This window comes from Bombina bombina, chromosome 6, assembly GCF_027579735.1.
Source record: "Bombina bombina isolate aBomBom1 chromosome 6, aBomBom1.pri, whole genome shotgun sequence".
NCBI lineage: Eukaryota > Metazoa > Chordata > Amphibia > Anura > Bombinatoridae > Bombina > Bombina bombina.
This window is the reverse complement of record NC_069504.1, coordinates 979,659,549-979,674,371: the sequence shown is the minus strand read 5'-3', so window position 1 is coordinate 979,674,371 and position 14,823 is coordinate 979,659,549. Positions and strand designations below refer to the sequence as shown.

At 40.3% G+C, this 14,823-nt stretch overlaps 1 protein-coding gene across 2 annotated transcripts in view; it reads left to right on the top strand.

Moving 5' to 3' along the window:
- Positions 1–14,823, top strand: part of TBC1D9B (TBC1 domain family member 9B) — a 424,635-nt gene that overhangs the window by 372,236 nt on the left and 37,576 nt on the right. The window contains exon 19 of one of the 2 annotated variants that reach the window (XM_053718642.1): positions 3,327–3,377. The exons of the other annotated variant lie outside the window; for it this stretch is intronic. Coding sequence (XP_053574617.1) covers positions 3,327–3,377 — 51 coding nt within the window. The remainder of the gene's footprint in view (positions 1–3,326; positions 3,378–14,823) is intronic. 2 annotated transcript variants of the gene reach the window in all.

Below are 14,823 nucleotides of genomic sequence, written 5' to 3'. Positions count from 1 at the left end.
TGGCAGGTCCAGGGATACTCAGGCAGAGTTTGTAGATACTCTTGCAGCCCCTAGGTTCTTTTATCTGACATACATTTTGCCTCTAACATGTGTACTTCCAAGACTGATAGTTTGAATCAAACAATAATTCTTATTGCTCCAGCTTAGCCTTGCAGAACTTGGTTTGCAGACCTAATTCAGATTTACAGCTTTCCTACATGGTCTCTTCCTCTTCACTTAGACCTGTCTCAGAGTCAATTTTATCATCAGGTTCTCTCAACTTGGCTGCTTGGAGGTTTTTCTGATGTTGTTGTAAATACTTTGATCCAGGCTAGGAAACCTGTCACGAGGAAGATCTATCATAGGGTATGGAAAAAATTTGTTTCTTGGTGTGAAAAGCAGAATTTTAATTGGCATTTCAGCTCTTTCTATTTTATATCATAGAAAAATCACTAAACTTCCTGATGTTCAGAATTTTGTTAAAGCTTTAGTCAGATTAAAGCCCCCCTTGGAACCTTAATTTTTGGTTTTAAGAGTCTTGCAAGTTTCTCAATTTGAACCTATTTAGAAATTGGCCTAATTCTTTTAGTGATTTCTTCTGTTAGAAGAGTCTCAGAATTGTCTGCTCGTTCTTGTTATCTAGCTTTTTCATCAAGATAAGGCTGTGTTAAGAACTAAATTTGATTTCTTACCAAAGGTAGTTTCTTTGGACAACTTCAATAGAGAAATTGCCGTTCCTTCTCTTTTTGTCCAAAACCTAAAAATTCTAAAGAGCAGCTTCTACATAATTTGGATGTAGTTAAAGTTTTATCTTCAGACTACAAATGATTTTAGGCAATCCTCTAGTCCATTCATTAGTTTTTCAGGTCCACTCAAAGGTCAGAAGGCCACAACCATTACTTTTGCTTCTTGGTTAAAATATTATAATCCGAAAGGCTTACTCTGAGGCGGAAAAGTGTCCACCAAAGTGTATTACTGCTCTTTCTACCAGATCAGTTTCCACTTCCTTGACATTTAAAGATGAGGCGTTTGTAGATCAAATTTGCAAGACAGCAACATACCTTTATTAAATTCTACCACTTTAATGTTTTTGATTCTTCAGAAGCAACTTTTGGTAGGCAGCGGTGCCTGTTTTTTTTTCCAAAAAATTGTATCCAGCCCTCATTACTTGTAGACTCCACAGCTTGGGTATTAGTTCCCAGAAGTAACAAACTCATGGACTCTCACCACCTTACAAAAGAAAACAAAATGTATGAGTACTGTATAAAATAATTTCTTTCGAAGTGGTGAGAGTCTTCAAGGCCCGCCCTATTTATTTAATTTTTTGTTGTTGGTAGTTTTGTACTTCATTTTCCTGTTCTGTCCTTTTCTACCTTTCGGCTTCTCCTTACTTGGCTATACGTTAGACTGGCTAATCAGTGAGGTGGGAGGGATAGAAGTGGGAGAGTTTGGCTAATCTTTGCCTTCTCTTAGTGGCCAGGAGTTGAATCCCAGAAGTAATGAACTCATGGACTTTCATCACCTTGAAACATTTGCATTGATCAGGTAAGCATACATTATGTTTTTGTGGAAAATGCTCTCAGTTCCTTTATATATTTGAAGACGTCTATCATGTCGCCACTTTCCCTCTTTAAACTATACATATTTAGATTATTTAGAGTCTTTCTTTATACATTTTTATATTTTAGACCATGTACCATTTAGTAGCCCTCTTTTGGACAGTTTCTAGTTTATTTATATTTTTCTGGAGATATGGTCTCCAGAACTGTACACAATAGCCTAGATAATGCATAACTAGTGATCTGTAAAGTGGCATAAGAACCATAATATTTATGATGCTAATACCTCTCCCAGTGCAACCAAGTATTCTACTGGCGATACCGGTTGCAATGCTGCATTGTTTACCAAAGTTTTATTCATCTGAAATAATAATTCCCAAGGTCTGTTCTTTAGTTACAGTCAGTAATGTGCCATTGAGACTGTAATTGGCCTTTGAGTTTTTGGATCCTATATGCATAATTTTGCTCTTAGCAATATAGTAATATTACTAATATTAATAATAATACATTTTAGATCCCATTTATTTGCCCAGTCCTCTAGTTTTTTTTTAATATCACTGCTCATTTGATCCACCCAGCTGAAACAGTAATAACTTCTTCTGAAAGCATTTTGCAAATAGAAGTATATTGCAAAAAGCCTTCTTTTTAAAATGTAATTCATGCATGCACGTTTCAGTTTTGATCTTTCTATCCCTTTAAGGACAATTACTATAACAGGAATTATAAACATGTATCCACTTATTTTTTAAGGCAGTTATATTGTATATAAATATTTTTTACCTAATAGCTAAAGTGATGGCTTATGGCTCTCTTTTTTTTTTTTTTTTGTTGACTTTTCTTTGTATGGATGTTGTTCAGATGTGTGTTCGAGTAAGCTAGTATAATGTATTTTAATTATTCATTTCTGCATCGTTGTACATATATATACATCATTTTAAAGTTAATTTTGACTACAGTAGTTCCCAGGCCTATATTATACATTTGATAAGGTAGAGTGATTGTACTGTTATTGTAAGGCAGAGTTGTGCTCAGACCTTATTTTGAGTAACTATGATAATACGGGCTGATGAGCAATAAGTGGTTATTCTTTATTTAAATGTAAACTTCAGTGGTGCCCTATTTTTATTATATTTAATATTTTTTTACTATTTAATGACAACCAGTTAAAAAAATAAGATGATAGAAGGGTGTTTCAAATGCTTTTAAATGTTTTTTGTAAATCAAACTATTTTATTATTATCGGTTATTTGTAGAGCGCCAACAGATTCCGCAGCGCTAGTACATTAACCTTGTCAGTTGTGGGCTGCTGTTCTTTAAAATGCCCGGGCCTATTTTTGGTCCCAGTCCGGCCCTGGTTGTGCTGTTATAAATAATATTAATAACCCATAATATTAATGGCATGTTTTATAGCACTGACTACATTCCCAGATAGTGTATCCATTTTATATGTAAACTTAGGATGGACCGCTGAATGCTATTAGAAGCGTCATATGTAACAAACCTCTGAGCTCTGCTTATGAGACAGCGAATGCAATAATAAGATTAAATACTAAATGACTTAATCATACTTTATTTATTTTTGTCCAATAATATAATTTGCTTCTAATCTCTGCACTTAATGGTTTCACTACTTTACTCAAAGTGCATTTTTAGGTGAGGTACAGATGCCACTTCTCTTGTTTGTTTGTCCCGTTTTTGTTTCCAATCTTTCTTTCTTTCCTTCTCTTTTCCTTTCTTGCCTCTTTTCTGGCATCCTGAACCTCTTTCTCCATCTCTTTCTGACTGCAGTATCTCCCTTTCTGTCCGAGTTGGATCTTATTCTTCAATGTGAGCTTCCAGGTTAGTTTATATTCTGTGGTAATAGTGGTAGACCTAATAAATATCGTCCTAATAAGTATGTCAGCATGCCATCATTTATCCTTAAATGCATCACTATTACACATCCTGGCTAAAGGTTCTTTTCCATGCTTTCTTTCCCATTTAGCTGCCACACTAAAACTTCACAGTACCATTCTTTTGCCAGTTTTCTTTAATGTTAAAATAGTTATATTCAATGAACAGCAAAGCACCACCAGGACACATTATTTGTGTTTTCATTAATTATTTGAGTTTCTCTTGTAAGGTGTATCCAGTCCACGGGTTCATCCATTACTTGTGGGATATTCTCCTTCCCAACAGGAAGTTGCAAGAGGACACCCACAGCAGAGCTGTCTATATAGCTCCTCCCCTAACCCCCACCTCCAGTCATTCTCTTGCAACTCTCGACAAGGGAAGTATCAAGAGATATGTGGTGAGTTAGTGTAGTGTTACCTTCAATCAAGAGTTTGTTATTTTTAAACGGTACCAGCGTTGTACTGTTTTACTCTGACAGAAATTGGAAGAAGAATTCTGCCTGGAGGTTGATGATCTTAGCGGTTTGTAACTAAGGTCCATTGCTGTTCTCACACATAACTGAAGAGTATGGGAAAACTTCAGTTGGGGGAACGGTCTGCAGATTACCTGCTTTGAGGTATGTTCAGTATTTTTATTTCTAGAGAGATGAATAAGTTCTAGAAAATGCTGACAGAGCCTTGTGTATTTGAGGTAAGCTTGATGCAGTGATTTAACAACGACTGGGATCATGCTTACAAAACAGGGTAATACTCATGTTAATATTATTTAGTGTCAAAACATTTACATGTTTTCATAAATAGAACGTTTTTTCTCTGAGGGAGATAAATCTTTATTTGGGGCCTAGTTTTCCACATGGCTAGTCAGATACTCCTAGGAGTATTTTCTTAAGGCCCCTCTGACATCCAGTACATGGTGGGAGGGGTCTATTTTAGCTCTCTAGCTGCGCAGTTTTAATTCAGACTGAGACATCCAGCTTCCCTAGAGGAGTCCTTTGGCATCTGAGGACCATTATAAAGGGTTTATTCCTTCACCAAATCGTATTTGTGGGCAGGTAGGAGCCTCAGCAGAGCTGTGGCAAGGTGCTCAACTGTTTTTTACCGGTGGTTGACGTTTTTAAATCCGGTTTGGGGGCTAAGGGGTTAACCATCCATTTGCAAGTGGGTGCAATGTTGCTTTAGTCCCTTACACACACTGTAAAAATTTCGAAGACTTGACTATATTTTTACACTGTTTTGCAGTTTAAGTGCTAGTTTTTTTCTCTTAAAGGCACAGTAAAATTTTTGTTTAATTGCTGTTTCACCTTTATTAAAGTGTTTTCCAAGCTTGCTTGTCTCATTACTAGTCTGTTAAACATGTCTGACATAGAGGAAACTCCTTGTTCAGTATGTTTGGAAGCCATTGTGGAACCCCCTCTTAGAATGTGTACCAAATGTACTGAAATTTCTATAAACTATAAAGACCATATTATGGCGCTTAAAGATTTATCTCCAGATGATTCTCTGACTGAAAAAAGGGAGATTATGCCATCTAGCTCTCCCCATGTGTCAGAACCTATAACTCCCGCCAAGTACATCTAGTGCGTCTAATTCTTTTACCTTACAGGACATGGCGGCAGTTATGAATGCTACCCTCTCAGAGGTATTGTCCAAACTGCCAGGGTTACAGGGAAAGCGAGACAGCTCTGGGGCCAGAACTAATACAGAGCTTTCTGACGCTTTAATACCTGTGTCCGATATACCCTCACAATGCTCAGAAGCTGAGGCAGGAGAGCTTCTATCTGTGGGTCACATTTCAGATTCAGGGAAGGCGTTGCTTCAGTCTGATTCTGAAATGACAGCGTTTAAATTTAAGCTCAAACACCTCCGCTTATTGCTTAGGGAGGTTTTAGCGACTCTGGATGACTGTGAACCCATGGTAGTTCCAGAGAAATTGTGTAAGATGGACAAATATTTTGCAGTACCTGTTAACAGTGATGTTTTTCCAGTCCCTAAGATGTTTTCGGAAATTATTACTAAAGAATGGGATAGACCAGGTGTGCCGTTCTCTCCCCCTCCTGCTTTTAAAAACATGTTTCCCATAGATGCCGCCATACGGGACTCGTGGCAGACGGTCCCTAAGGTGGAGGGAGCAGTCTCTACCCTAGCTAAGCGTACAACTATCCCCGTCGAGGACAGTTGTGCTTTCTTAGATCCTATGGATAAAAATTGGAGGGTCTCCTTAAGAAAATTTTTATACATCAAGGTTTTATTCTCCAGCCTCTTGCATGCATTGCCCCAGTTACTGCTGCAGCGGCTTTTTGGTCCGAGTCTCTTGAGGAGACTCTACAGGTGGAGACCCCGTTAGATGATATTTTAGACAGGATTAAAGCTCTTAAGTTAGCTAATTCCTTTATTTCTGACGCCGTTTTTCATTTAACCAAGCTAACGGCTAAGAATTCAGGTTTTGCCATTCTGGCGCGCAGGGCACTATGGCTTAAGTCCTGGTCAGCAGACGTTACTTCAAAGTCTAAGCTTCTTAACATCCCCTATTCGGGCCTGGCCTGAAGGAGATCATCTCTGACATTACTGGAGGAAAGGGTCATGCCCTTCCTCAGGATAGGTCCAGTAAATTAAGGACCAAGCAGAATAATTTTCGTTCCTTTCGAAACTTCAAGGGTGGCGCAGCTTCGGCTTCCTCTAATGCAAAACCAGAGGGAAATTTCGCCCAGTCCAAACCAGTCTGGAGACCTAACCAGACTTGGAACAAAGGGAAGCAGGCCAATAAGCCTGCTGCTGCCTCTAAGACAGCATGAAGGGGTAGCCCCCGATCCGGGACCGGATCTAGTAGGGGGCAGACTTTCTCTCTTCGCCCAGGCTTGGGCAAGAGACGTCCAGGATCCCTGGGCACTAGAGATCGTTTCCCAGGGTTATCTTCTGGAATTCAAAGGATCATCTCCAAAGGGGAGATTTCATCTCTCACAATTATCTGCAAACCAGATAAAGAGAGAGGCATTCTTACGTTGCGTTCAAGACCTACTGGTTATGGGAGTAATCCACCCAGTTCCAAGAGAGGAACAGGGACAGGGTTTCTATTCAAACCTGTTTATAGTTCCCAAAAAAGAGGGAACTTTCAGACCAATTTTGGATCTCAAGATCCTAAACAAATTTCTCAGTGTCCCATCCTTCAAAATGGAGACGATCCGAACCATCCTCCCTATGATCCAGGAGGGTCAATATATGACTACCGTGGACTTAAAGGATGCTTATCTCCACATTCCGATTCACAGAGAGCATCATCAGTTCCTAAGGTTCGCCTTCCTAGAAAGGCATTACCAGTTTGTGGCTCTTCCCTTCGGGTTAGCCACAGCGCCAAGAGTCTTTACGAAGGTTTTAGCGTCCCTTCTGGCGGTCCTAAGGCCGCGGGGCATAGCGGTGGCTCCTTACCTAGATGACATTCTGATTCAGACGTCGACTTTTCAAATCGCCAAGTCCCATACGGACATTGTTCTGGCCTTTCTGAGGTCTCACGGGTGGAAAGTGAACAGAGAAAAGAGTTCTCTTTCTCCCTTCACCAGAGTTTCCTTCCTAGGAACTCTGATAGATTCAGTAGAAATTAAGATTTTTCTGACGGAGGTCAGGATATCAAAGCTTCTAACTTCCTGCCGTGTTCTTCATTCCACTTCTCGTCCGTCAGTGGCTCAGTGTATGGAAATGATCGGCCTAATGGTAGCGGCAATGGACATAGTTCCGTTTGCCTGCCTACATCTCAGACCACTGCAACTTTGCATGCTCAATCAGTGGAATGGGGACTACACAGATTTGTCTCCTCTGTTAAATCTGGATCAAAAGACCAGGGATTCTCTTCTCTGGTGGTTATCTGGGGTCCACCTGTCTAGGGGAATGAGTTTCCGCAGGCCAGAGTGGACTATAGTGACGACAGATGCCAGCCTTCTGGGCTGGGGTGCAGTCTGGAACTCCCTGAAGGCTCAGGGTTCGTGGTCTCAGGAGGAAGCCCTCCTTCCGATAAACATTCTGGAACTCAGAGCGATATTCAATGCTCTTCAGGCTTGGCCTCAGCTAGCTGCGGTCAGATTCATCAGATTTCAGTCGGACAATATCACGACTGTAGCCTATATCAACCATCAGGGGGGAACAAGGAGTCCACTGGCAATGATGGAAGTTTCGAAGATAATTCTATGGGCGGAGGTTCACTCTTGCCATCTATCTGCTATCCATATCCCAGGAGTAGAGAACTGGGAGGCGGACTTTCTAAGTCGGCAGACTTTTCATCTGGGGGAGTGGGAGATCCATCCGGAGGTTTTTGCCCAGCTGATTCAACTATGGGGCAAACCAGAACTGGATCTGATTGCGTCTCGTCAGAACGCCAAGCTTCCTCGTTACGGGTCCAGGTCAAGGGATCCCCAGGCAACGCTGATAGATGCTCTAGCAGTGCCCTGGTCCTTCAACCTGGCTTATGTGTTTCCACCGTTTCCTCTCCTCCCTCGTCTGATTGCCAAGGTCAAGCAGGAGAGAGCTTCAGTGATTTTGATAGCACCTGCGTGGCCACGCAGGACTTGGTATGCAGATCTGGTGGACATGTCATCCTTCCCACCATGGACTCTGCCGCTGAGGCAGGACCTTCTACTCCAAGGTCCATTCAAACATCCAAATCTAGTTTCTCTGCGTCTGACTGCTTGGAGATTGAACACTTGATTTTATCAAAACGTGGTTTCTCCGAGTCGGTCATTGATACCTTGATTCAGGCTCGAAAGCCTGTCACCAGGAAAATCTATCATAAGATATGGTGTAAATATCTTCATTGGTGTGAATCCAAGGGTTACTCGTGGAGTAAGGTCAGGATTCCCAGGATACTATCTTTTCTCCAAGAAGGATTGGAAAAGGGATTATCGGCTGCTTTGGTTAGACTCACGCCTGTGTTTAAACCTGTTGCTCCGCCATGGAGTTTAAATTTAGTTCTTAAAGTTCTTCAAGGGGTTCCGTTTGAACCCTTGCATTCCATAGATATCAAGCTTTTATCTTGGAAAGTTCTGTTTTTAGTAGCTATCTCTTCGGCTCGAAGAGTTTCAGAGTTATCTGCCTTGCAGTGTGATTCGCCTTATCTGATCTTCCATGCAGATAAGGTAGTTTCTTTCATGTAATTGGCAAGAGTCCATGAGCTAGTGACGTATGGGATATACATTCCTACCAGGAGGGGCAAAGTTTCCCAAACCTCAAAATGCCTATAAATACACCCCTCACCACACCCACAATTCAGTTTTACAAACTTTGCCTCCCATGGAGGTGGTGAATTAAGTTTGTGCTAGATTTCTACGTTGATATGCGCTTTGCAGCAGGCTGAAGCCCGGTTTTCCTCTCAGAGTGCAGTGAATGTCAGAGGGATGTGAAGAGAGTATTGCCTATTTGAATACCATGGTCTTCCTCTAGGGGATCTATTTCATAGGTTCTCTGTTATCGGTCGTAGAGATTTCTTCTCCTACCTCCCTTTTCAGATCAACGATATACTCTTATATACCATTACCTCTACTGATTCTCCTTTCAGTACTGGTTTGGCTATCAACTATATGTAGATGAGTGTCTTAGGTAATTAAGTCTTATTTTATTCATGACACTCTAAGCTATGGTTGGGCACTTTATATGTAAAGTTCTAAATATATGTTTTAAACTTATATTTGCCATGATTCAGGATAATCGGTATTCCTTCTTTCAGACTGTCAGTTTCATTTTTTTGGGGTGCAGAAAATGCTTCAATTTATTGCGTAATTTTTGGCGCAAAAATTTCGTCATTTTTCAAGTTTTCACATGGTTGCGTCATTTTTTGACGCATGTGTGTTAGACGTTTTTTTGGCGCCAAAAAATGTGGGAGTCATTCTTGGCGCCAAAAATGTGGGCGTCATTCTTGGCGCCAAAAATGTGGGCGTCATACTTGGCGCCAAAAATGTGGGCGTCATACTTGGCGCCAGTTTTTTTCACATTATTTCAGTCTCATTTTTTTGTTGCTTCTGGTTGCTAGAGGCTTGTTTGTTTTGCATTTTTTCCCATTCCTGAAACTGTCATTTAAGGAATTTGATAATTTTACTTTATATGTTGTTTTTTCTATTACATATTGCAAGATGTCACTACCTGACCCTGGATCAGAATCTACTTCTGGAAAGACGCTGCCTGATGTTGGTTCTACCAAAGCTAAGTGCATTTGTTGTAAACTTTTGGTAACTGTTCCTCCGGCTGTAGTTTGTGTTAGTTGTCATGATAAACTTTCTAACGCTGATAATGTTTCCATTAGTAATAATCCATTAACTGTTGTTGTTCCTTCAACATCTAATGTTCAGGATGTTCCTGTTAATGTAAGAGAATTTGTTTCTAATTCTATTCGGAAGGCTCTGTCTGTTATTCCTCCTTCTAGTAAACGTAAAAGGTCTTTTAAAACTTCTCATATTGCAGATGAATTCATTCTGACTTAACTATTTCTGATGAGGATCTATCTGGTTCAGAAGATTCTGCCTCAGATATTGACACTGATAAATCTTCATATTTGTTTAAGATGGAGTTTATTCGTTCTTTACTTAAAGAAGTGTTGATTGCATTAGATATGGAGGAGTCTAGTCCTCTTGATATTAAAACTAATAAGCGTTTATATTCAGTTTTTAAACCCCATGTAGTTATTCCAGAAGTTTTTCCAGTTCCTGATGCTATTTCAGAAGTAATTTCTAGGGAATGGAATAGTCTGGGTACTTCATTTACTCCTTCTCCAAGGTTTAAAAAATTGTACCCTTTGCCATCTGATAGATTAGAGTTTTGGGAAAAAATCCCCAAGGTTGATGGGGCTATCTCTACTCTTGCTAAACGTACTACTATTCCTACGGCAGATAGTACTTCTTTTAAGGATCCTTTAGATAGGAAGCTTGAATCCTTTCTAAGGAAGGCTTATTTATGTTCAGGTAATCTTCTTAGACCTGCTATTTCTTTGGCTGATGTTGCTGTAGCTTCCACTTTCTGGTTGGAGGCTTTAGCGCAACAAGTGTCAGACCATAAGGCTTATAGCATTGTTAAACTTCTTCAACATGCTAATAACTTTGTGATGCCATTTTTTATATCATTAGAATTGATGTCAGGTATATGTCTTTAGCTATTTTAGCTAGAAGAGCTTTATGGCTTAAGTCTTGGAATGCAGATATGACTTCTAAGTCAACGTTGCTTTCTCTTTCTTTCCAAGGTAATAAATTATTTGGTTCACAGTTGGATTCAATAATTTCAACTGTTACTGGGGGGAAGGGAGCCTTTTTGCCTCAGGACAAAAAATCTAAAGGTAAATATAGGGCTGCTAATCGTTTTCGTTCCTTTCATCAGAATAAGGAACAGAAGCCTGACCCTTCCCCTAAAGGAACAGTTTCGGTTTGGAAACCTTCTCCAGTCTGGAATAAATCCAAGCCTTTTAGAAAGTCAAAACCAGCTCCTAAATCCGCATGAAGGTGCGGCCCTCATTCCAGCACAGCTGGTAGGGGGCAGGTTACGATTTTTCAAAGATGTTTGGATCAATTCGATTCACAGTCTTTGGATTCAGAACATTGTTTCACAAGGGTACAGAATAGGTTTCAAGGTAAGACCGCCTGTGAGAAGATTTTTTCTCTCACGCATTCCAGTAAACCCAGTAAAGGCTCGGGCGTTTCTGAAATGTGTTTCAGACCTAGAGTCGGCTGGGGTAGTTGTGCCAGTTCCAGTTCTGGAACGGGGTCTGGGGTTTTATTCAAATCTATTCATTGTACCAAAGAAGGAGAATTCCTTCAGACCGGTTCTGGATCTAAAAATATTGAATCGTTATGTAAGGATACCAACTTTCAAAATGGTGACTATAAGGACTATTCTGCCTTTTGTTCAGCAAGGGCATTATATGTCTACAATAGACTTACAGGATGCATATCTTCATATTCCAATTCATCCAGATCACTATCAGTTCCTGAGATTCTCTTTTCTAGACAAGCATTACCAGTTTGTTGCTCTTCCATTTGGCCTAGCAACAGCTCCAAGGATCTTTTCAAAGGTTTTCTGTGCCCTTCTCTCTGTAATCAGAACAGGGTATTGTGGTATTTCCTTATTTGGACGATATCTTGGTACTTGCTCAGTCTTTACATTCTGCAGAATCTCACACGAATCAACTTGTGTTGTTTCTTCAAAGACATGGTTGGAGGATCAATTTACCAAAGAGTTCCTTGATTTCTCAGACAAGGGTAACCTTTTTGGGTTTCCAAATAGATTCAGTGTCCATGACTTTGTCTCTAACAGAAAAGAGACGTCTGAAATTGGTTTCAGCTTGTCAAAACCTTTAGTCTCAATCGTTCCCTTCGGTAGCTTTGTGCATGGAAATTCTAGGTCTCATGACTGCTGCATCGGACGCAATCCCTTTTGCTCGTTTTCACATGAGACCTCTCCAGCTTTGTATGCTGAACCAATGGTGCAGGGATTATACAAAGATATCACAATTAATATCCTTAAATCCCAATGTTCGATCTTCTCTGACTTGGTGGTTGGATCACCATCGTTTAAATCAAGGGGCCTCTTTTGTTAGTCCAACCTGGACTGTGATCTCAACAGATGAGAGTCTTTCAGGTTGGGGAGCTGTATGGGGATCTCTGACAGCGCAGGGGGTTTGGGAATCTCAGGAGGCGAGATTACCAATCAACATTTTGGAACTCCATGCGATTTTCAGTTCTGGCCTCTTCTGAAGAGAGAATAGTTTATTTGTTTTCAGACAGACAATGTCACAACCGTGGCGTATGTCAATCATCAAGGTGGGACTCACAGTCCTCAGGCTATGAAAGAAGTATCTCGGATACTTGTATGGGCGGAATCCAGCTCCTGTCTCATCTCTGCAGTTCACATCCCAGGTATAGACAATTGGGAAGCGGATTATCTCAGTCGCCAGACGTTACATCCGGGCGAATGGTCTCTTCACCCAGAGGTATTTCTTCAGATTGTTCAAATCTGGGGACTTCCAGAAATAGATCTGATGGCTTCTCATCTAAACAAGAAACTTCCCAGGTATCTGTCCAGATCCAGGGATCCTCAGGCGGAAGCGGCGGACGCGTTGTCGCTTCCTTGGAATTATCAACCTGCTTATGTCTTTCCGCCTCTAGTTCTTCTTCCAAAAGTGATTTCCAAAATCCTAATGGAGCGTTTGTTTGTACTGCTGGTGGCTCCAGCATGGCCTCACAGGTTTTGGTATGCGGATCTCGTTCGGATAGCCAGTTGCCAACCTTGGACACTTCCGTTAAGACCAGACCTTCTATCTCAAGGCCCATTTTTCCATCAGGATCTCAAATCATTAAATTTGAAGGTATGGAGATTGAACGCTTGATACTTAGTCATAGAGGTTTCTCTGACTCAGTGATTAATACTATGTTACAGGCTCGTAAATCTGTGTCTAGAAAGATTTATTACCAAGTCTGGAAGACTTACATTTCTTGGTGGTGTTCTCATAAATTCTCTTGGCATTCTTTTAGAATTCCTAGAATTTTACTGTTTCTTCAGGATGGTTTGGATAAGGGTTTGTCTGCAAGTTCCTTGAAAGGACAAATCTCTGCTCTTTCTGTTCTTTTTCACAGAAAGATTGCTAATCATCCTGATATTCATTGTTTTGTACAGGCTTTGGTTCATATCAAGCCTGTCATTAAGTCAATCTCTCCTCCTTGGAGTCTTAATTTGGTTCTGAGGGCTTTACAGGCTCCTCCGTTTGAACCTATACATTCTCTGGATATTAAATTACTTTCTTGGAAAGTTTTGTTCCTTTTGGCCATCTCTTCTGCTAGAAGAGTTTCTGAGTTATCTGCTCTTTCTTGTGAATCTCCTTTTCTGATTTTTCATCAGGATAAGGCGGTGTTGCAGACTTCATTTAAATTTTTACCTAAAGTTGTGAATTCTAACAACATTAGTAGAGAAATTGTTGTCCCTTCATTGTGTCCTAATCCTAAGAATTCTCTGGAGAGATCTTTACATTCTTTGGATGTAGTAAGAGCTTTGAAATATTATGTTGAAGCTTCTAAAGATTTCAGAAAGACTTCTAGTCTATTTGTTATCTTTTCTGGTTCCAGGAAAGGTCAGAAGGCTTCTGCCATTTCTTTGTGGTCTTGGTTAAAGTCTTTGATTCATCATGCTTATGTGGAGTCGGGTAAAACCCCGCCTCAAAGGATTACGGCTCATTCTACTAGGTCAGTTTCTACTTCCTGGGCTTTTAGGAATGAAGCTTCTGTTGATCAGATTTGCAAAGCAGCAACTTGGTCTTCTTTGCATACTTTTACTAAATTCTACCATTTTGATGTTTTTTCTTCTTCAGAAGCAGTTTTTGGTAGAAAAGTACTTCAGGCAGCTGTTTCAGTTTGATTCTTCTGCTTATTATTTCAATTTTTTGATTTGGGTTGTGGATTATTTTTTCAGCGGAATTGGCTGTCTTTATTTTATCCCTCCCTCTCTAGTGACTCTTGCGTGGAAGTTCTACATCTTGGGTATCTGATATCCCATACGTCACTATCTCATGGACTCTTGCCAATTGCATGAAAGAAAACATAATTTATGTAAGAACTTACCTGATAAATTCATTTCTTTCATATTGGCAAGAATCCATGAGGCCCACCCTTTTTGTGGTGGTTATGATTTTTTTGTATAAAGCACAATTATTCCAATTCCTTGTTTGATGCTTTCGCTCCTTTCTTATCACCCCACTTCTTGGCTATTCGTTAAACTGAATTGTGGGTGTGGTGAGGGGTGTATTTATAGACATTTTGAGGTTTGGGAAACTTTGCCCCTCCTGGTAGGAATGTATATCCCATACGTCACTAGCTCATGGACTCTTGCCAATATGAAAGAAATGAATTTATCAGGTAAGTTCTTACATAAATTATGTTTTTGTGTACCAAACCTGGGTTTCTTCCTAAGGTAGTATCTAATAGGAATATCAATCAGGAAATTGTTGTTCGTCACTGTGTCCTAATCCTTCTTCAAAGAAGGAACGTCTGTTACACAATCTTGACGTGGTCCGTGCTTTAAAGTTTTATTTGCAAGCTACTAAGGATTTTCGTCAAACATCTGCATTGTTTGTTGTCTACTCTGGAAAGAGGAGAGGCCAAAAGGCTTCGGCAACTTCTCTTTCTTTTTGGCTAAGAAGCATAATCCGTTTAGCTTATGAGACTGCTGGCCAGCAGCCTCCTGAAAGAATTACAGCTCATTCTACTAGAGCGGTAGCTTCCACATGGGCTTTTAAACATGAGGCCTCTGTTGAACAGATTTGTAAGGCGGCGACTTGGTCTTCGCTTCATACTTTTTCTAAATTCTACAAATTTAATACTTTTGCTTCCTTGGAGGCTATTTTTGGGAGAAAGGTCTTACAGGCAGTGGTGCCTTCCGTT